The sequence below is a fragment of the Stegastes partitus genome, unplaced genomic scaffold, assembly GCF_000690725.1.
Source record: "Stegastes partitus isolate 25-593 unplaced genomic scaffold, Stegastes_partitus-1.0.2 Scaffold36, whole genome shotgun sequence".
NCBI lineage: Eukaryota > Metazoa > Chordata > Actinopteri > Pomacentridae > Stegastes > Stegastes partitus.
In genome coordinates this window covers 71,141-95,205 of record NW_007577767.1, presented here as the reverse complement: position 1 = coordinate 95,205, position 24,065 = coordinate 71,141, and the positions used below count along the sequence as shown (strand labels likewise).

Below are 24,065 nucleotides of genomic sequence, written 5' to 3'. Positions count from 1 at the left end.
GACAGTCCTCCTAATCACAGCCACCACTTTGCTGCCCTTTCGCTCTGTGTTTATTTGCACTGTCACCCTACAGCCACATTCTCTGCATTGTAGGTCTTAAGGTTGGCTAGTCGTGGGGTCAGCGGTGCACGCGCCTTGAAAGTGAGAGTGACACTCCAGCCGAAAAGAGTCAGAAGTGAGAATGCCGTAGCTTGAAAGTGTGCAGGCTGTAAATAGTAACTGGACCTGGGAGTCGGGGGATCAGCAGGGTATAATCAGAGAGAGTGGGTGTGCTTTTGGAGATTGAGGAGGGGACAGGCAATGCACTTGGGAGTTATTTTGGGAAGGATTTTGGTTAGATGTTCTGCTGGACCCAGTCTGTGTCTCTTGATTTTAGCTTAGCTGGACTGGGAGACTCTCATGGAGATCAACAAGAAAGAGGATATCGGAGAAGATGACAGTGAGTGTTGGTTGGTTGGTTGGCAAGATTTTAGGCTCAGTGTAGCTTTTCCAGGCTTAGGCCTGTGTATGTATGTGTGTGTGTGTATGTGTGTGTGTGTGTGTGTGTGTGCTTCTAGTTCAGCTTCTTGTGGGTTATTCCTTTTTTACAGCCTCCTGTGTTTCTTTTACAAAGTCAGTATTTCAAGATGAAGCTAGTAGTTTAGCATAAGATCACAATAAACCTCTACCTGTGTCTTAAACTCTGCTGCAAGAAAACTAAAATCCCTTACTTAAGCTTTGTTTTCAGGAAGTAGAAGTTTAGAGTTCTGACTGAAATTTACATGTTCTTAATATTTAGTGTAATTCTGTATCTCACGTAGGGCTGGGCGATATCAGGAAAATATCCAGTTGAAATCTTTGTGACGGATATTGTTATTTGATCTGTGAATTAAAAAAAAACAAAACAAAACAAACGTGCTTCAGTTGAATATTCACTGCCTAACTAAAGCCTAAATTAAAGCATGTCATGGAGCCTTGCACACGTGAGATACCACCCGATTGTTAGATGTTTTATAATGAGTGTGAGAACTTGAAAATATGAATTGTCTCCAACTTGTATTTGTTGTTTTTAATTGAAATAGAACATTGAACAATTATTACAGAAGCTGTGATTAAGTTATAAATACATAAATCAGTAATTAAAAACATTACAAACTAAAGGTTCTCTGGCATTGAAATTCAAATGTGGACCAGAAGCAGCATCTAAACAATCTATACACTGTCAAATTGGGCTGATTCTAACGGTGAGCATGATTGAATGGTAAATGGTCCACAATTTCTAGCACCTTTCACTTTAGCTAGTTTCTACACAGCACTACTCAGTGGGTTTCTCATTTAGCCATTCACACATGTATACTCATACACTAATGGCAGCAAAGCAACCATGGTACTTGCCTGTCAGATCAGGGACTTTGGCTGTATGGAGGGGCCAAGGATCGAACTGCCAACCTTGAAATCCTTGGACAACTCACTCGTCCACCTGAGCCACAGCAGTAAGCCTGGATTTGTAACACCATTGATGGTTTAAACCCTTAATGAGACCCGATGTGAAGAGTGCATATCCAGAATTACAACCTGTCCGATTTGCTAATTGTGTTTTCAATTTGAAATTGATTAATCGGTCAGTCTTAAATGATCTTATTGATTAGTTGTGTCTTTCCTATAATCTTTAGCCATTTGCAGTGGACAATCGACGTTAAACAAGATCTGATTGAGTAGATGACAGTGTAGACTTTCAGCTGTAATTCAAGGGTTTCAACAAAAATATGGCATCAACCATTAAGGAACTGCAGACATTTTTGCACAGTCCCTACATTTATCGCAAGTAATTTGGTAATTTACTAGTAAATACTTTCATGACCAAATGTAGCCAATTTCCAAATAGTTCCATGTGGAGTTAAAGAAAACAACGGTGTAGTGATGATTCCAAGGGGTGAATTGGCATTTAGCTGTTCTTGGGAACTCTTAATGTTCAGTCCAGAGTGGTGGTTCAAGTGAAGTATTCCATTGTTATGCTGAAAAAGGAAAACTGACCGATCAGAGGGATAGCAGAACCTTAAGAGAGGCCAGATTACAAATCTTGTGCATTCCTAAAACGTTTAGCAACACCAAAGGGCCCGAAAGACTAAGACAAGTGAAGTGGATGATCACAGAATTTGTATCAAAGTTCACAATCAAGAGAGTTTTGATTTTAGAGCTTCACGAGTTTACATACAGAGAGTTTACCACAAGATCCTAATCACTGGTGAAACTCAGAAACAGAAAGTTCAGGTTAGACTTTGCCAGAAAACATTTACAACATTCTGCCCAGTTCTTGGAAGAAGATTCTTTGGACAGATGAAACCAAGATGAGCTTGTAGCAGAATAATTGGAGGAGAAGAGTTTGAAGAAGTAAAGGAAGGGCTCTTACATTATCAATCAAACACGGTGGAGTGTTATGACATGAGCACTCATAGCGGTCAGTGGAAATGGTTCACTGGTGGTTATCAATGATGATACTGCTGATAGAAGTAGCAGGATGAATTCTGAACTGTGCAAAGCTTGATTTTTGCTGAAATTCAGTCAGATACTGCAAAACTGGTAGGATGGCACTTCACATTGCAGATGGATAATGTCTGAAAATTGAGCATAAAGGCAACCCAGAAGCATATTCAGGCAAAGAAATGGAATGTTCTTAAATGACAGTCAGTCACCTAACCTCAACCCAGCTGAACTGCTTTTTATTTACTGAAGACAAAACTGAGGGCAGAAAGACTCACAAACTGAAAGCAGCTGCAGTAAAGCATCTCAAGGGAGGAAACTCAACATTTGGTCATGTCCATGGGTTCCTTACTCCAGGCACTCATTGGCTACAAGGATTTGCATCCAAGTATGAAAAATAATCCTTATATTTCTAATGAATGCAATTTGGGCAGACTAATGCCTGTAGGTCCTAAACGGTTGATGCATTTTTCTGTTAAACTCTGTGAATGAAAGCGGAACTTGTAAAACTCAATTAAATCTTGATGTATTCGTTTCAAATCCATTTGTGGTGGTGTACAGAAGCAAAATTCCAAAAATCGTGTCACTGTCTAGACACTTAGACCCCTGGCTGTGGTCCTATACCAGGGGTGTCCAATCCTGGTCCTCGAGGGCCACAGTCCTGCATGTTTTAGATGTTTCTCTCTTCTAACACACCTGATTCAAACGATCAGCTCATCATTAAGCTCTTCAGAAGCCTGGTAACGATCCTGCTCATTTGAATCAGGTGTGTTGGAAGAGGGAAACATCTAAAACATGCAGGATTGTGGCCCTCGAGGACCAGGATTGGATACCCTTGTTCTATACCATACTGCACATGGTCACACATTATTTTGTGTAAATGCCAGAGAGCTCAAAATACCACTTGATTTGCAGTATGTTAATTCTACAGGTCTTATTATCTTGTACTGAGCATACAGGGTTCAGTTTCTAGTAATGCATTTCCATTTTTCATTGCACTCCAACTGAAAGTTTCAGTGTAGCCTTTATTGAGAGATTAGACCTACTTGTGTTCTCAGAATAGGCTTTCTAATATTGTTCCAGCCACCGGCCCTGAGGGGGAGATGACAAAGGAGGATGTTTCAGAGCCTGCTGAAGGGGACACTGTCCTGGGCTGCCACACAAGACTCACTTCTCATCAGCGGCCAGTTATCCACCAGGTGGCCTCTGCACCGATGCCCAGTGACTGTGGTGAGGATCCACACATGCACACATTCAGTACCTGCACTCGGTGTGACATTTCAGGCGAGTTAACACACTCGCTGTGAAAAGACTGAATACGAGTAGCTCTATAACTGGAATTTGAAAAAGGCTTCCACTGTGTGTCTGATCATGCGCTTGAAGTAATGATCAATTGATGACACATACATTTTTTATTAGTGAGTTATGATCACTGAACACTTGATAATTGCAGTATTCAAAATGAATTGGTCGTAGTCACATCTGAGATAATGATGATGATTCTGACTAGGCGATGCATGATATTAGATTTCGCAGATATCAGACAAGCTATTTCCTGACTCATTTTTGCCAATTGCTGGTACCGATATGTACATGTATTTTTTCCCACTTACTTGCAGACAACATTTAGTCTTTTGTAGTGGAATTAACAGGATGTCCTTGCTTAATATCGTGGTGATGACCCATCAGCAGATGTAGACATAAAACAATGCTTTTCAAACGTACACTTCAGTGGGGAAAAAAGCAAACTAAGCGATTTACGTAAAAAATTCCATAATTTTTTTAGTCTGACAGGTGTTATGTGTCATACAGTGTTCATTTTAAAGCCTTTAACAGCTTAGTTTAAGTGATGCCAATGACACATTTCAGATTTTAAATAAGAAGTGAACTTGTTAGTTACGGTTTGAGTTTATTTTTAACTCATGTAGCTATGTATTGCAAAACAAGAAACATATTCATTTTGCAACTGGATGGCATGCTGATGGTCATTCCACAACATAATTTATTAAAGCATGTGGCCATTAGTCACCATAAAGGCCTCTTAAACTGGGTCCCCTCATTATCAGTAAAGCAAATGCAGCAGGTTTGATGCTGCTTAAATTATACAGTAAGTGTTAACCTCAGCCTTCGACATTGAATGCCATTTGATTTCAGTCTCAGTTGGGTTCTCTAATGCTTCATTTGGTTCATGGCATGCCAACCACTGTCACATCTGATTTCATTTGCCTCTGCAAGCACAGCAAGGGCATTTCCCAAGATTAGTAATTTGACTGAATCGATTGAGCATACTGTTGCAGAAAGTTAATGTATGTCTGTGCTGCAGGGATTCACAAGTGCTCTTTTCACATACACATGCAGGAGAAAAAGGAACACAAAGCCTAAGATTCCCTGTTCCCCTAATCATTACAGTTAACATGTGTTGTTTTTGTCTCTCACCACCTCCAGAGTTCTCCTTCTTTGACCCAAGTGAGCCGCAGTGCAGGGAGGTTCTTCTGGATCCCAGCACTACCATACCAGAGCTGTTTGCTGTCCTCAGGCAGTGGGTGCCCCAGGTTCAGAAGAACATCAGTCTCATTGGCAATGAGGTGACACAATTCAGATATTTTTAACTGTCCATATGCTTGGATACAGCTTAGTTGCATTGCTTCAGTACAATCCCCTCTCTATACTTTAATTCTTTTTGTTTTCATCATAGCCATAATATCATAATGGAAAACACTAGAATACCTAAGAATAAAATAAAACTCAGTTTTGTTTGTTAACGAATGCCCTGCTAATCCACTCCCAAACCACCTCTACCCAGAGTTACACAGAGTAGCTGCAATGCAGTAAATTGTGCAGGGAAGCACTCATCTCAAGGGTAAAAGCAGGCGATTATTTTCTCTCACTTAGTAACTGCTACCCTTGAGAAATAAATGCCTCGTTTCGATGTCAGTTTGCGCAACAATTCTTGTCCAAATTTAAAGATGAGTAGAGTTATGAGAGACCCAGCTTGCTTGTCATTCATCAGATCAATGCCCCCGTGTTTCACTTTATAGCCTATTATGTAATATTTCTGCGCAGTGACACCAGGTCCTTAGTGGCACACTGCATATCTTGTCTTTGCACAGATCCTAAAGAGAGGCTGTGGTGTGAACGATCGAGATGGGCTGACAGATATGAGCCTCCTGCACTACTGCTGCAAGGCTGGGGCTCCAGGCATCGGTTAGTATTAACATGGGTGATAAACGAACACACGTGTTTGTTAGTTTATACACACATACATATACTTCTCCTATATCCACCAGGTGATGCAGAGACAGCAGCCAGCTTTGCCCACCAGCTTCTTGCCTTGGGTGCTGATCCCAATCTTCGCTCGCGTTGGACTAACATGAGGGCCCTGCACTACGCTGCCTACTTTGACGTTCCCCAACTTATCCGTGTGGTGCTACAGGCCTCCCAGCCTGGAGGTGAGAGCAGAGCTGCAAACAGAGAGGACAGAGCGACGGTCACCGCAGCAGTCAGTCTAGGGCAAACATTTCTGTTTTCAAGCCCAACTGCAGATTAAAGCCTAAGTCATTTATCTTTTTTCTGTCGTAAACATACTGAGTTGTCAGTTTATTAAGTTCACCCACTGTCACTACATTCAATGCAATCAAATGAAACATTCTGTTTTGTGGAGGCTGTACTTTGTTGTGCTGCTGTATTATGTGGTAGGTTTGTATACATTTTGTCACCACCTTTTCCATCAGTGGATTGCTCTGCATATAGTTAGATGTAAATGCTGGCAGCTCATTTTGTAGACAATGATTTTGCAGTATAGTTAGACTTAGACAGTGGCAGAAGGAATTTACTGCACATTGATTACATTTTTCTTGATTATCACTCATTTCACACAGTCCAATTTCTGAAAATAACTACTCAGCAGATAAAACCTTATTGATGGAGCTGGAAGGAAGAAATGATAATAGGAAAAGCATTGTACACTGCAGTCAGTCGCAGAGAAGGTCCTTGACTGAAATCATGCCTCAGTAAGTGAATATTGCACAGACTGGAGTCTATGGGTGGTTCTCATATCATCAGACTTTAGTTTAAACAAATTACTGCACAGCATACAAAGCGCTTTAGGTACATTTTAAGCTAATGCTTAACGTTTAGTTTTGGTAATTTATTAGTAGACCGTATGTATTGATATTTTTTTTTTTGCTGGCACTTTGAAATTTTTGTTTGAGATGATATTTTGGATCTTATGTTGTAGTTCTCTGTTAAACTCTGGTTCCTGACCTAGTCATGTAGTCTACATAGGTTTAAATGGAAATCTCAGTTACGGGATTTGTGTCAATGTTGTCAACTTGTTATGTTCAATACTACATCAATACTATTTTTTCTTCTGCAGTTTAACATTGTACATCAAAATCCCGTATTTGATAACAGAAGAATAGTGTTCTTTGTAAGATAAAATCATTCCTCTCTAATTATATCTAAGTGGTTGTTTGCTATGATTATTGACTGTGAGAGCTGAGATCACAGAACATGTGAAAATTGGCAAAATTACACGTTTTGATTTTACTAGATCTGTGGTGTAACTGTACAGCAAGAGGTTATGACCCTGAGTAGTCCTGGCATGTGTATATAAATACAGTTTTGGACTGCCAGTGTCCCTGATAGCAGCTGCCAGATGCTGTAGAAATGACTCAACAATGCACCTGAGGCCTTTTCCCAGGTCTCCTGTGCTATCTGCATGACTGATGTCTTTTGACATTTGTTCATGTTTCAGTTTTAGGGGGCTCTGGCTTTTGTACACCAGAATTAAGTTTGCAGCCTCTGTAAACCTTATCCCCTTGTATTGTCCTTCTTTCGTGTTAACCTAGGTCTCCTATGTTGTCCACTCACTATACACCTTTTAGATGTCTGTTTTCACAGGCTTAAACCTTCCTAGCACCCACTGTTATGCCAGATCAATTCTGAAAAACAAAACAAATCCTGTATGCCTCTTCTCAGCAATCTTCTCAAACACAAAATGTGATGATGTTGCATGTACCTGTTACAGATGCTGTATGTAAGGAATTTATTTTAGTTCAGTTGCTGCTAACCAGCTGGCTCAAGGCCATGCCATCTAATGTTTACTTACCTCCAGGCTGGCTAGGTGCTTGTTGTGGCGATCCTCAATGTCATTCATATGGACTCCCACTCCACCATCTTGGGCTGCAGGTGACAATAGTAGCCCTTGTCCTGTTCTCCTGGAGGTTGGATGTGAGCTTGAGGGCCACTCCAACCAGGAAAAAAAAAAACATGTAGCAGGTAGAGAACTGCTTCAGGTGCTGCTAGGCCAAGCTCACCAGATTGCAGAGCAGAACAAGGATGCCGTAAAGTCCACCAGGATGAGACAGCTAAATGCTGTCACTTGCTGCAGTCCAGGACAGGGGAGTTGGAATCGGCCCGTGAAGTGGAGGCCTCACTGGAGAAGCAGCTGAATGATGCTGAGGACTGCCAAAACGGTGACCTGGCTAGCCTGCATGTAGAGAAACAAGACACTGGACAGGCCAGGGCTGGCTGGTTAACAGCAAATACTTAAGCCTTTAATATAGCAATAATTAAAGGCCCCTTTGTGTTAGGAGAGGGATTTCTCTTTTTTAAGCCACTAAATGTACATAATGGCCAACAATGGTTAAATTCAGTGTCTTAACTGATAATAGAAAATTATGAAATATACTATCAGGTGTCAGTTAATGCTTAACAATCTCATGCAACTTATGAAACTTGCATATGAAAAAAATTGTTTTAAAATACCAACCTGTCCCTGAAGATTTTTTTTTTGGTTTTGTTTTAGATGTTGATGCCACTTGCAGTGACTTTGATTTTGGCACAGCCCTTCACATCGCTGCATCTAACCTGTGCACAACGGCTGTCAAATGTCTCTTGGAGCTGGGAGCCAATCCTGCTTTCAGAGTAAGTGTCATTGTTCCTTTACATATGCTCACACACCAGAAGACTTGCTGTTTGTCTTGTTAGTTTAAAAAAAATGCATGTCTTTCATTAAAACAATGTATTTAGGGCTCCAAACATCCCAGATCTCTTGATTCAGCTTCAATTCACGAAGACTAGAATTGAATGCTGATAAGTAACATCAGATGAACACAGTGATGAAGAATAAGGACCTAACATGGGAACTTCAGTGTGTTTTACACTCAGCGAGCAACACTGTTGTTTTCCTGGTTAGAAAATAATGTTAACTCTTGACCAATACTTTTTATTTTTGGTCAATTTAAAAAGACTGAAATATAACACATGCAAAACAGATGAGCAGAAGTGATAATTATAAAAGAACTGAACTGCTGGCAAAGGCAACATCATTTTGCACATTTTACAGAATAAATCCTATCCCTTATAGCTTCCCATGGACTGTCAGTACGAGATGCACCACCTAAGTAGAAGCTTTAATGATCACATTTAGCACAGACGGGATTGAAACGGAAATTCTGCTTACTAATAGACCTTTTTCATGGCAGACAGCTTTGTCATAGCAGGAAAAGCCCAGATGTATTTATGATGGCTGCATTCCACTCAGGGAAGGTTCCACTGTTGTGCATGGTTCACTGTCACAGCTTACTGGGGCACTTAATGTAACTGAGTCTTCATTAATGTTATTGATTACACTCACTCGGCTATTTTCGCTGTGTCAAGTGAAAATGGCTATCCATCTGCGCTCAGGTGCAGCTGGTGCAAAAAATATTTTGGAGGGAGCACAGTATTTGGGGAGTAAACAAACTGAAAATTGCACTTCCTGTTGTACTGGTCCACTAATGAACAGCTGAGCAGGGGTGAGAATCAGGCACATATTCTCACAAGCAAGCCTGCAGATACACACTTCCAATTGGAAACAATCACAACAAACAGGGACAGAGCACAGGTAAACACGTTTTATCTTATTTAAAATGATTTTAAAGTATATGTTTAACATGTTTAGGTCGTCTTTCTTCTCAGGAAGCCTTCTGCATTAACCAGCTGTCTCTGTCAATACTGTTTGTGTTTGCAAGACACCACCTTAAGGCTGCAGACTGCTGGATAACTAGCCTTAGCTGCCCGGCAGGGACTAACAAAATCAAGTAGATTCCACACACAGTTAACCTGAGTTCCATGTTTTCATATCTCATAGTGAGATGTAACCTCTCGTCAACGAACACAGATTGTGTGCAGAATCTTTTGCAGCCTATCCCTTTGTAAAGCAGCCTCTGAATTGACTATGTGATAATCGCAGTCAGCAAATTATCACAAGTCACAACAGTCCTTTAAACTGTGGCTGCCACATGGACAGTGAGTATTAAATTCAAAATGTACGAGACTTTTGTGATTTCACACGGCTAATATAACCTGCTATTACAGATGTTATTTAAACATAGGCTAACCTTTATATGTATGTTGTGTTAACAGTTACCACAAAGTAAACAGTTTAGATATTATGGAGCCTTCTCTAAACTGTACAACACATACACACATGATTTAGCACAGATTGACAGACTTTTACTAAGAAAATGTACCAGAAAAAAATATTTGTCTCAGGATTTGAAGAATGCGTAATCATATCAAGATTTAGATCGAGCAAATTTTTTGTTGATTTTTAAAATTTTATTAATTGCACCTTATGTTTAATACGCATTAACTTCCTAATTAAATGAAAATTGCATCAGTTAACAAACTGTGAATACAATGGGTATTATAGTGAGCAGGTGGTCACTGCTTACACACATATACCTGTACCCATAAAGCACAGATGCAAAGCAACCCCAAAATATGTAAATCATTTCCCCATCCTTCCAGCAGTCTGTATTGAACCTGTAGTGCTACATTCTCCTGACATCTCTTTGCATTCTGGATTTGTGTTGCTGCTGCGCTGTGGGCTTATTTAACTTGCATAAAAGTCTGAGCTGTCTTTATTGCACATGAGAATACTTGTAAATTTAAACAGGTACAGATGTTTGGATGTTTGACTGAATACTGTTTAGAAAATAAATGTTTTTTTTTCTTTTACTGAAAGCTGCTGAAGGGCCAAGATTAAATGTGTCTGTCATTTAGATTTGATGCCCTCCCCCCTCTTTTTAAAATTTTTTCTACTGCTGACTTATTTCATTGTATTTACCTACTTTCCTTCTTTAATGAACTTATCACTTCAGCACCACTAAATCGCTTCATGCAATACAAACAGTCATCCTCAAAATGATAAAATAACATAGATTGGACCTGTTCTTCTGACATAATCTCAACAATATATGGATTTCATTAGCCTGTCTGTGTTGACGCCACAGTTTCTGCCCCCTGCATGTACTCACAGATGTCTTCATTTAGAACTCCCTTGAAAATAGAAAATTCACTCCCACAATTCCCCACTGTCACATATACCAAAATACCTTCCTTGTGTGATGTAATCTTTGCTCTTTTGTTTACTGCTAGACAGGATTACAGTGATTTGACGGACTCCTTATGCCCGGTAAAAATATATATCAGATTACAATCTTTTAGTTCTATTAGGTCTTAAATTTATTCCATTTTAGATACCCAGTGTTTTTTTATTTATTTATTTTTTCGCTGCATTTCCTGACTCAGCTGTCAGATAACACCTAAAAAGGCAGCCGTTTGAGAATACAGATTCCCAGACACATTTTGAGGCGATCTACCACTTGCACATCTGATTTCTCACTTAATTGTCGTCATTAAAGCCTGCTGGGTTTGCTGAACAGCTCTGATCAGCTGCCAACTGAAACATACACACAGCATAGAGCGTCCAGATAGACGGTATTGTGGCATCAAAGGTTTATGTTCTCTCGCCGACTATATATATTTAAACTGAAATTTGGAACCTGCATGTCTAAATGTGTGATTATCTTTAACGTGATAGACTTTGTTTTGTTCTCATTAAAGCTGTTTGTAAACAGGTCTACTGCCTGTTCTTCGTGTGCACTAATTTTCCCACTGGAGGTCACCAAAGCACTATGCACCATAATCCAATAATTTCCTTGCCCGAAGATGAGTGCAGAGACTTTAGCTGTTTTTAAAAAAAAAATATTTTCAGTGTAAAGGCAAAGCTCAGAATGTCTAAGGACACTGTTTGGCATTAACCAGCTTGGCTTTTTAAACCCTATTATTTAGAGGTTTTCTGGGTTAGGGACATGGGTGGTTGGTAGTTATCTTGCCAAACAAAAGTTAAAACACAGCTGAGAGAAGATTATTTTCTCTCTCCTTTATTATGTAGAGTTTGGCCTAGAGATATGCTACATCTGATTTCAAATGTTTTGATATCGCCATTTCTTCACCCCCTCCAGTACAGTCGTCATCATCAGATCATCATTTGAGACGACCTGTATGTTTACTGTGACCAAACCCATTTTATGTGCTGCTGAGTGTATCAAAGTCATAACATTGAGTGTACTCATTTGAGTTTTGTTTCAAAAGTATAGTACAACCTGTACACACAAAGAAAAGTCACATTCACTTTATGATTCCAGGAACATGTTATGCATGTGTCTCTGTAATTTAGTCAACCATGTAGTTTGTTATAAAAATATAGTGCATGTTGCATCAATATAAGCCACTGTTTTGAACAATATATACCATGCAGTGATACGTGATGTTCCTAACTGCTCTACCTGCCAAATTGTGTCATTTGCATTTGAAAAATGGTGGTACGCTATAAAGCTTGATACCACAGCCAAGAAATTCAGTTTCCTTTTTGAGTAAAGGTCAGACTTGGAAGTGGTTTAATTTGATATTTCTCTTCTCTGGCCCTGCAGAGATTCATCACAACAAACCTTGAGTTTGAGCAGTGGAAAGTTTTAAAAGGATGGAAAAATAAAAATGTTGCTAGCCTTTCATGCTTCCCTTACCACATATCTTATGGATTAATAGCTATGGCAACTCATCATACTTTCCATTAGTAGCAAGTTGCTGTGGTGGTCTGCTTACTTAACTTCTTTCAGTTTCAGATTTGGAGTGAGCCACTGTTGCAAGTCTGTTTGGGTATAAGCAGGATTTTTTGGTGGGTAGAATGACCTCATCCAGAGCACATTTGACTGGCGGCAGCATAGAGCTTTAGCTGTAGAGAATTAACAGGATGTTCTAATTACTAACTAATAATGGACTAATTGCTTTTATGTTATGTCAGGCACCATTTTTTTGAAAGTGGCTGCTTCTTGATTTCATTGATTTACATGTCTGTATGTCTCCACACACACACACACACACACGCACGCACGCACGCACGCACGCACGCACGCACGCACGCACGCACACACACACACACACACACACACACACACAGATTTACCAGTTTGTTTTCAATTTGCTGTACCTACTTTTGTGACACAGCTGATGTTGTTTTCAGCTGCATTGCATTGATTTCCGCAATATGTTTGAGATATTCCATCTGCATGCTGTTTATAGTGGATAAACACAGAAACACCTTTAAGTGAAAACAGTACAGTACAACAGTCAACCTTAAAATATCCTCTGACTTTAATCAACAACTCTTTGGCATTGTGCTGACAACAACTGAACAGTATAATTTAGCTGATTGTTGCGAATACATTATGGCTGCCATGAAGCTGGGGAAGCCATTTGCCTCATGCCAGTGGCTGAGTGTGTGACAGTGTTTAAAGGTTCACTGTGAGAGCCTGACATGCTGTTACTTTAGGGCACTTAAATGAAATGCAGTGGAACTGTCTGGAGGTAATTATAACATTCTACCAATCTAAAGCATACATATAGAGGTTTGACAAATGTAAAACATAAAACATTGCTCAATCTTATTGCACTTGTAAAATATAGAAAGTCATCATTGACTTGAACATTTTTTTTCCGTGACACAGTCCAGTGATATATTGTCACAACCTGCTGATGTGGCAGATGGAATGTTGTATACATTAGCTTAGCGAGAGGGCATGAGAATGACGGGTCTCAGCAATTGCAGGCGAGTTCCTTTTTGATATTTATCAAAGACCACTTGTATTGTTGCTGGAGGGGGTGGCGAATATGAGTGTACCCCAATTACTCCAGCACAGTAGTGCTAGATGAGCTCCACTCATCTGTCACGCCTCTGCAGCCGTCTCCTCCCACCTCCGCTGATACTTAAGCTTTCTGATTTTGCCTAAGCTCTTGCTGACTGTGGTTTCTTTGAGCCACTAGACTAAATGTTCATGTTGTGCGCCTGATCATCACCTTCTTTGAAACACATGAATGGATTTTGTTCTGAGAGCTGCAATAAGATTAAAGATTCTCTTAAGCCCAGTATCCGCATACAGAAATAACAGTAACCTTTTTTGGAGATGGGTCCAAAAATGGCAATTTTTCTTTTTAATGTCCTAGCAGTCTGTCCTTAGCAAGGCTGATACCGTGTTTGATTTTATTAGTATTCATCATTACTGTGTGAACTGGTAAGCTGTCACACTGTTGTTCTTAGACAGCTGGAGAAATAATAGTGTTTTTCCTGTACCAGATAGGCCCCACAGATTTAACTCTTCAGCACATATGACCTTCAAATCTAAACACAAACCTCCTCTCCCTCTCTCTAAATGTAAACATCTAACCCAAATTTGTTGCTGTTGTTTAGATCTAAACCTTAATTGGCAGGTCCAACACGTTCACTGCTACGTGTCTGGCTACTTTCTTTCTCAACTTTCACTTTAAATTTACGGATTCTATTTTGGATTAAGCAGTGCTTAACCATGCGGTATATTGTCATGCACATATACTGTTGGTCCAACTAATATTTCAAAACCTTGTCCTGAATTCTTTAGCAACTCAGAGGCACGGTGGTCCAGTGGTGATTGCTGTCACATCACAGCAAGAGGGTTCTGGGTTTGAACCTGCCGGTTGGCTGGGGACTATCTGTGTGGAGTTAGCATGTTCTCCCTGTCCTTGTGTAGGTTTTCTCCCTGGACTGTGGGGCTTTCTTCCACAGTCCAAGGACATGCATGGTGGGTTAACTGATGATTCTAAATTGTGAGTGTGCATGGTTGTCTGTCTCTTTGTGTTAGCCTAGTGATGGACTGGCGATATGTCCAGGTGGGATAGGCTCCAGTCATCCGTGACCCTCTCCTGGATAAAGTGGACATAGCTAATGGATGGGTGGATGGATGGTTGACAACGCACTGTCAAGTTTACATTCACTATCCTTGTCAGAAAGACAAGGAGCTTTTCTACATGTTGACATTGCTTGAAATTTAAGTCAATATTGTGTACACATTGCTAATACAGTCATTGGTGCCTATGCCTCTTCTTTTCCTTTCGTGGCATAAAAACTGCTGGTCTGTTCCTTTTTTAACTTTCCTTAACTTCTTCCCATCTTCCTCACCCAACTATTCGTGCTGATACAGATAAAAGCTTCAATGTTTCAGCAGTTAAAATTCAATTCAGTCCCTGGTAGGAGCAGCCTGCCTAGCTTGGATAGATATTCCTGACAGCAGTGTTCAGATAATGCAAATTTTCTGCTTTCACATGCCCAGTCTTCCTACACAGCCGTATGACTTTTGGCCTCTTACTTATTGCCATTGCATTGTCACTCATCAGTCCTCTTAGAAATAATTCAGTTAGAAGCAAGCTGTTGTGTTGGATTATTCAATGTATTGTTCCAGTGTCAGATATGAAGTCGGCTCTATTTGCTCTATTTAGAAATATTCAAAACTTTTCTAGTGGGTAGACTGAGGTCAACTCTGGCAGCAGCTTTCAGCTCATGAGAGCTTTAGTTGAGACAAGAATGTTATAGCTTATTAATGACCTACTAAAAATCTTGTTGCTTAAGCATTGTAAGTTAAAGTCTCCGCAGTGCCAGAGGATGTATGAATTTGAAATCAAGATACATTTGGATTTTATGAGCTATACTCTTAAATTATGAGCAATCATACCTGTCTTTTTTTTTTTTTTGTCCAGTAGCAGCTGCAGTTTGCCAGCTTACCAGCTCGCCTTTTTCATTCTATTGTTTCTGTCACATCTCTTTGACATGCTTGAAAATCCGTTTTATTTGTTAAATGGAAATTCACTCTGCTTCATCAGTACATCATTACTCACCTGTCCTTTTCCCCCTGTCTTCTCCTGCAGAATGAAAGAGGGCAGTGTCCAGCCGACGTGGTGCCCGATCCCCTCGACATGCCCTTGGAGATGGCAGATGCAGCTGCCATGGCCAAAGAGCTCCGGACTTTGCTGAGACAAGCTTTACCCAGGCCCAGCTCCCCTCTGCCCCTGACTCTGCAAGCCCAGTCCCTCCCTGGTCTCTCTGATAAGGCCAGGATACAGCTTGCTTCCATGGGAATCCGACTGGGTGACCGTGTGGTGATAGCTGGACAGAAGGTGTGTTGGGGGTATTCTATTGGATTCAAGTCGGGCAACATACTAGGCAAGGTCATATTATTATTATTTTTTTAATTTTTCCTTCTTTAGAGACTCTTCTGTAATTTCCTTTGGATTGTTGCTGCTGGAATATTCTTCTGCCAGGCTTCTGCAGACTGGAATTCATCTTGTCAGCCAATATTTTTGTATATCCACAGATGTTCATGGTGCTCTCTATAAATATCATCTCGCCGAGACCCTTTTGTACTCATTCAGCCCCATATTGTTATACTCCCACCTCAGTGATTCACTGTCAAGATTAATCATTCACTGTGGTAGTTCTGACAAGGTTCACACCAAATATGCTGGACCCTTATCTGGACGAACTAATTTGTCTTGATATCTGATCAAAGAATGTGCTCCTACTTTTTAATCAGGCTTCTTTGAATGTTCTTTAGAAAGTTAAATCTTGCAGTTTAGTGTGGAAGACACTGACATTTTTTTATGGATGCTGTCCATAGAGGTTGATGTGTCTTGTATGCAGTACCTGCCTGTCAGTTAGATTGTACAAGTAATGGACTCTCTGTCGTGTCATTTTAGGAGGACTACCAGTGCGGCTCTGATTAGTGTCTTGCTAAGTCCTAAATACTGCTGCAACTTGACTGATTTTTAATCTGACTGATCTTCCTGTATCGTTTTCTATCTGGTTAAGTCTCACAATGTGGAAGAGTGATACAGAGAGAAAGTTCAAAAACATTTTAAAACCATGTTCTTGCAGTTAGAGTAATTGTGAATAACGAGTATGCTAAAATTTTTATTGCTTTTTCACTTTTGTTCCGAGTTTCAGCTTTAGGACCTGAATTTTCTGTATCGTATTTCTAAATTTCATCGGGGGAAAATGCTTTACTTGTCAACTTAAAAATAGTGCCTCAGTTATTTAGAGGTAAAACAATTGGAATCATTTGTCATATAGGTGATATTGCACAGAGTTATGCTCACTTCTGTTGTGTACTGCATTTCACCCACACCCACTTACAAGTGTGAAAGTAAAATCAGTCAGTCAATCTTAACAGATATTGTCAGCTGTGCATCTGTACTCACATCACATCTGAGCCATACAGCCATACAGTGGTGCACTGGTTTATCCTAACCAAAGACAAAGGCTTTGGTTCCATTTTCTACAATTATTCCAACCATCAACCAAGAAAACATAATTTCCAGTTGCTAAGCAACACCCTTTTGGCATCCGTCCAACATTCACCGTTATGTCTGTCAGTTTTTTCTGGCATCTCATCAACATCTGTCTGAGCATGTTTAAGTTCAACTGACTCCAGTTAAAATTCTGTTAATGTCTGGTAATAATATTAGAAGCTTTAAAAATGATCATGCTCATCCTCTGTTCCTGTGGGTCATAAACACTTACTATTGATCGACTCTTGCACAATCTGTTTTGTGCTAAGTCAGCATAGTGCTCTAAGTTATGTTGGTTGAGTCCTTTGTAGTAGTGAAAATGTGTAATGAGCTCAAGTGTCCTAAGGTGATAAATCAAGTGTAAGCAAAGTCATACACTGATATCATCACATACCAGAACAATTATAAGCCGTTATGCAAAGTCTCTTGAGTAGTGACAGTGATGAATAATAAATGTATTTGTTGATAATTAAGAAATTACAGTTTGCATTTAGGCTCCTTTATAGCAAACAGCTCACCCTTTTTGCTACAAGTTGTGTTGTAGCTTGTCTACATATTTTTGTGGTGCTAAAGACAGGTGTTCTTTCAGCTTTTGCTGCTGGTAGTTTATTTATTTTTATTTTTTAAAAATTGCAGCAACATTCTTCTCATTCATTTTTATTTATTTATCCCAGATTTCTTATTCAGATTAAAATATATTAGTATTAGAAGTATTTTTGATCACCCTGACCACTCGGCTTTAGCGAGGTGGTGCCAGCCATGTGTAATCCTTTTGACATGAAGCACATTTTGGAAGTGGTGGAATTTTAGCTCCATAGGTTAAATAAAATTCCGTTTTCAAACTATGTTCATGGCACAATTCAGCTTTGACAGCTTGTTACATGGTGCCTCTGCTCCCAAAGTTAACAAGAACTCCAGAATCCTGTGCTTTTTATTTGTACTTTGTGTTTGAATTTTGTGTGCCTTCAGTCATTAGACTGGCAACATAGGCGCACTTCACCCTGAACTGAATCTACTGTACTGTGACCTAGCAAAGCAGGTAAAAGAGACATCCAGTACTGCGCCATCGGCACAAAATCGTCTGACTCTTTTATGTCAGTCAAAGGCTCTTCAACATCACTAATACTGAGAAATGGCTTTTTCCATCTTTCTTCTACAGTCACAAATTTATGCCTGTTAGAGCTCCGTTTTGTACTTCTGGTACTACTACCAGTTGTCACGTAATGGTACCTTTGCTAAATGTCTTTGTCCCCATTCCAAGAGAGTGTAGAGTGATACAGATGCATGATAATTACCAGAATAATAAAGAATAACAGATAATTATATTGATTTCAATCCTTAGAGGTAGGTATGCCTGTTCTGTATAGCAGTCACAGACCATTTGTGTTGTAATACATGACTTTATAGTTGACATTGTGGTACATGATTTCTAAGTCTCCGGTTGAAATTGTATTTAATTACCTCTAATATGCTTTGCACTTTATTCATGCATTCCTTATAATAGTACCCCAATACTTGGTTGAAAGCAGTAAAATTTACACAGCTATTTTGCCGTGACATCTTTACCCTTTGCCCTAAATTCATGTATACAGCTCAGTATTAAAACTTAGAAATTTGTCTCAAGGGTCTTACAATCTAGATTACATCATACAATACCCTTTATCTGTAGACCTCCTCATATCCCCTTAATGAGGGAAAAAACTTGTGTGCTTTTATTCTTTCAGCCTTTCTGCTAAACAAATTTGCGTTTTGTTTTTCTCGACTCTTATAAGATCAAATCAGATTTGTAATCATTGTAAAATAACTCCACTTTAATGACAGACAGATCCTGAAAATTGACTCTAATTAGAACTTATTAGATCACGAGTTTCTACTCTTGGGTATAGGAGTTTTTTCATTTGAATGGAGCCTTAAAATAGCACAATTTAAAGAAATAACACGATGAAAGCAGAGAGCAATACAGTGTGCTATAAAACACAATCATTTTCAGCTTCCCTCTAAATACCATTTATATGGGTATCAGGTGCATGATAATGTAATGACATGTCCATCTGCACCTAATGTATGGCAGGAAAAAAGAGATTGTGATGAACACTTGTCTCACATTTCTTAGTGGATACACACTCAGCTTTAGTGTATGCATACTGAAAGAAAACTGCTGGTCACCATCAGAAGGCCGTGGTTTTTTCATGTAATTAGGGCCCTTAAAATCCCCCCCACACAGAAGTGATTGTGTTTCATGTGATTGTAGTCTGTGGTGTGTGCTGCAGTGTGCACTTGCTTGAAGGCCATACCAGGCCAGCCTATGTCTCTGTTTGCATAGACCTAAACGGAGACATGGGGTGACATAAAGAAATACTAATTCTAGCAGACCCAGACATTTTCTCTAAAAGAATGAGTCACTAATTGTGTTTTGTGCCACACTGAGAGGAGCATCACTGTGTGCCAGGTTGTAGAGCTTGGCTAATCAAAATTTGTATCCTCCTTTCACTTTCTGGCTCAGTTTCAGACTTTCTCCTATTTGTCTGTGCTGCTACTTTAGTGGACATACTCGTAGACATATTAAAATCTTGCTGAATTTCTGATTGGGGTTCTGCCCTTGACACAATGCATGGCATGAAGATGAAATTCCTTCACACAGCACTTAACATGCTGACCAGTTCTTTTGCTGCATGTCTGCTTTTCGGGTTTTGACTTTCTGTGGTGCATAAATGTGTGTGCGCAGGCCGGAACCCTGCGATTCTGTGGCAGTACGGAGTTCTCTGGAGGACTGTGGGCTGGAGTGGAACTGGACAAACCAGAAGGGAAGAATGATGGCTCGGTAGCAGGGGTTCAATATTTCACCTGTCGAATCAAACATGGTAGGTCATGCCACAGTGCTTGAAGAGCAAACACACTGACTCAACCCCCACCTTCTCCCTCAGTTCATTTAAAAACTCTCATTGACTAAAGGACTTAATGGTCCCGTCACTTTTTCAGTAGTATCTCATCTAACCCCAGGAAATCACATTTGCCCCTCCTGTCAGTTGTCAGTAATTTTTTTTCGCTTGTTTCATGCAATGTGTGTTATACAGTTTTCTTTATTTTTCTTATCAATTCTGTATGTCTTGGTGTATGACTTCTGTATACGTACAAACCGTATTCCTATGCTTTTTTTTCATAGGGATTTTTGCTCCCCTGTCCAAGATAAGCAAACCTTCAGAAAGGCATAAAACCAGCACCACGAAGACGTCCACACCCATACGCCCCTCTCGTCGCATTGACCTGTCCCGCATTACTTCCAAGATTAACACAGGTAAAGAACAAGTGGTGCATGTCCTACTGTTTAGTCAGGAAATGTATTTAATGGTATTCAGTCAAGTTCTACAAAGCATTCGTATGATTGACATTTGACAAGAACTATGACTGCTCAGAGAGCTTTGGCGAGCTGACACGGGTCCATCTGGCTCTGTTCTCATGACTGAAGCTGTACTCAGGTCCTGTCAGGTCCACTGAACATTGCAACAAGGTCAGCGTGAGTCTCAAAAGTATTCGAGAGAACAGGCTTACCTGAGAATCCCAAATTTGCTGTGATAAAAAAGACTTGCATTGATCAATTCACAACATAAACTGCACAGACAGTGAACATAAATAGGCCTCAAGGACAGAGAAATGTGTGAACTTTTGTGAGTGCAGGAAAAATAAGATGTCACATAGACAGGTGTTTCCTTGTGTCACTGGTAATCTCACGTCTAATCCCTGGAGAAGACCAAGGATACATTGTAAAAACTACACATCATATAAAAAATTTCAAGAGACCTGTACCAACCTTACAAAGGCTAAGCAACAGAATGACGGCTCTACTTCCATTAATGGCTTTCTAACATTGTTTGCTGAAGAAGTGTTGAAGTACTCACACTTGAGGGCATTTAGGAGACACAGTGAGCTTAGAGGGCTAGTATCAACAGAACCAGAGGCCTGTGCTCGTCCATATTCTTGGGTTTGAAAATGACTAAACGAAAAGTTGTTGATGATAATAGCCCCCCCGGCACATACAGGGTGATATTCTGGTGATCATCTGCTTCCTCTCTCTGTGTCTGTAATACAACTAATATCATTATCATGCACAGTAAAATATAATGCTTTATGTTTAACAAAACATTATGTTTGACATTTCTGAAGTAGGGCTACTACCACCTACCTTGGATTGACTCTAAGCATTTATTGACTTATTTTGAAGCATGAAGGATCCAGGGTGAAAAAAGCTATGTCAGAAGTACTAAGAATTTTATTTATACAGCACTTTTCAAGCTGTAGCACAAAGGTGCTTTGCAGGTTAAAGGATTTACAAAATACTAAATGTAAAACCAGGGCCCCATATCTGCCAAGCCTTTAAGACATACAACATGTAGGAACATGAGAGCTGACCATCAACCTCACAGAGCCCAAACATAAATGTGGAAGTGCAAGTGCACAACAAAAGAAGACATTTTGTAAAAGTAAAATTGGGTAAAAAAGCTAAATGCATATAAAGCATCTCAAATTCAGGTAATTTAGGAAATTATAATGCAAACCAAAAAAAAACAATATTAAAGGTAATATACAAATAACAAATGATTTCATGTAAAACACAGAATACTGACAAAAGAACAAAGTCAGAATTTTTAAGGGAGATAAATGTCAAATATATTAGAATAGATATAGAAAAAACAGGTATGATGACTACTAAGTGAGAACAAGTAACCTTTGTCGTGACAAAGTAAATGAAATAAGTCAAATGAAACTAAACATCATAACATGAAAAGCAAACCTAAAAGTTCTGTGCAAATGGAAAAGAGAGACGTTGTTGAACATGTAGAAGAGATTTTTATGTTTTTAAGGAGACTCTTAAAAGCTACAGTGGAGTCTGCCAAGTCAAGCTGAGCTGGAAGCTGCACAGTCACTTGTGGGTTTCAGTCTGGTCAGTGGAGCAGCTAAGTGTTAGTGCCCTGAAAGGGGCAGCAAGGGGTTAAAAGCATGCCTGACTTCTTCTGTCATTAGTAGTGAAACTTATCTCAGAGATGTTTCCTAGCTGTTGAAAGCAAGCTTGGACGATATTTCTAGTAAAAGGATAAGTGGCTATTCCAAGGGTCTTTGCCACAAACCTAACATTGGTACTAAGTGAACCGAAGGACAACTGTATCTGTAGTTTGATGTTCTGGACCAAAGATCACAACCTAAAACCTATTAAATTGTAAGAAGTTAGCTGCTGTCCAGTTCTTGACATTGGATAGACAAGAATGCAGTCTGGCTAGATTGCTCATTTTATGTGGTTTCAACACATGTGGTGTGACAGGATGTTGTATTGCTGAATGTACAGAGACAAGAAAAGGGCCTTATGAGTAGATCCTTTGGGCTGGTCCACAGGTGATGCTTGCTGTTGAAGATATAACATCCTGGTTGGAGACAAATAATATCTTTTTTTCCAGATAAGAAGAGGATCACTCCAGTGCAACTCCAGTAATTCCTGCCAGTTTCCTTTTGTCTTGTCTTTTAATCACATTTTTGTGCTCTGTGGTGTCAAAGGCTGCCCTAAAGTTTAGCAGCACTAAGACGGAGCATGTTCACAGTCTGCTGCAGTCATGAGTCACTTGTCACATGAGGGAGATGTTGTGTGTACCTTAGAGTGTAAACCACTCTGGTTGTTGTTTTCAGTTATGTTGTTTCTTAGTGCTTCTGGAATATTTTTAAGATATATTACAATTTAGAAATAGTTTCGTATGTTAGCCAGATCCAGTGTTGGCCCTTTCTGAACACATGCCATCGTAAAGGTAAAAATTTGAGGAGAGTCTTCCAACATTATAACCCAGTCCTCTAAATATCTCTGAATGTTATTTGTACTCCGATTGTTTAAACTTGACATGCTTTTGGTGCACAGTTGATCATGAGAGGTCGTCCCTGTTGTGTAACGTAAATATTTTAGAACATTGCTACATTGCCAAAGTTGTTGTTTCCACTGCTGTTGATCTGACAAATAACAAAACAAGTCAAATATTACAGTGCCTGTTAATTAAATACCTGTGTTGACCTTGTTTGTAGTAATCAAATAAAATCATTGTTGCTGTAATAATGGTATTTTTTGTTGGCACACAGTGCTTTTAGATGCTAAAATGGATGCCTGTACTGACAGTTTTCATTCTGACACAGCAGACTTCTAGCTTACTATGGAACAGGGTCATTTCAGTGTTCAGATGAATCCATCAGGTGGAGTCGTGACTCGAGCTTTTGTGCTAAAAAGAGGCTTTCTAAAGTTTCCTATCCTGTATGGGCTATGTCACTGCATAGCAGGATTTATTGCACCTGTACTTTCATATTAATCTTTCTTGAATACTTTGAAAAGTGTATTCTGAACCAGTGCCAACAGACAATGAATAAATTAGACTGCTGACAAGACCTTGCTCTCACAGTCCTTGGATGCCCATATCCTCAGCTCCTGACTAATGACGGCTACAGTCCAGTCACTTCCGAACACTGTACAAACCTTGTCTTGGTATGTTTTTTGTGGTTCTTGCCACCTTTATCTTTATTGTGCTGGTGATATATTTAAAGGTTTTGAAGGCCAATTGATCTGGGCGTTACTGGAGTAGTGGACCTCAGGAAGGCCTGTGGAAGTCAGTGATTGATAGTCCAATTAAGCAGGGTTTAATAACTAGGGCATAGACAGGCTGAATAACCTGGCAGCCATTCATCACAAGGTGTGTGTGTGTGTTTATGTGTGGCATGTAATGCATGTAGGGGCTTGTGTGTCTGCCCCTCTATACAACCCAAGAACTAGACTAATTTATGACCAAACACCTTTTCACGGCTTTTGTGAGCCTCGGACAGCCCAAACTCTCGAGCCACCTGTGTTTTACTGTCCCATTGGATCAGCAGTGCAGACAGCTTGCTTGTGTTTATCTATAGATTTGATGGGTCATTGTGGAACTGTCTCGTCTCACTAACCAGGAGAGACAGACACAGCAGAATGCCAGGCTGGCCCCTATTAGAGAGTGTCAACTGTAACTCAGGCCTCAAAGGATGGTGAAAACATAGACAGCCTCACAAAGCACGGCGGCTTGATTCATAAAGCCTCAGTGTGTGCTACAGTCTGCCACTTGAACTGA

General features: G+C 39.8%; 1 protein-coding gene across 2 annotated transcripts in view; it reads left to right on the top strand.

Annotated features, from left to right (window-relative positions):
- Positions 1-293: 293 nt before the first annotated feature.
- The window catches only part of LOC103372199 (CAP-Gly domain-containing linker protein 4), a 38,396-nt gene continuing 14,624 nt past the window's right edge, over positions 294-24,065 (top strand). For both annotated transcript variants that reach the window (XM_008301776.1, XM_008301777.1), the window contains exons 1-9: positions 294-439; positions 3,544-3,690; positions 4,906-5,045; positions 5,571-5,664; positions 5,748-5,909; positions 8,270-8,388; positions 15,526-15,774; positions 19,670-19,805; positions 20,108-20,239. In XM_008301776.1, coding sequence (XP_008299998.1) covers positions 400-439; positions 3,544-3,690; positions 4,906-5,045; positions 5,571-5,664; positions 5,748-5,909; positions 8,270-8,388; positions 15,526-15,774; positions 19,670-19,805; positions 20,108-20,239 — 1,219 coding nt within the window. In that variant the 5' untranslated portion in view covers positions 294-399. The remainder of the gene's footprint in view (positions 440-3,543; positions 3,691-4,905; positions 5,046-5,570; positions 5,665-5,747; positions 5,910-8,269; positions 8,389-15,525; positions 15,775-19,669; positions 19,806-20,107; positions 20,240-24,065) is intronic.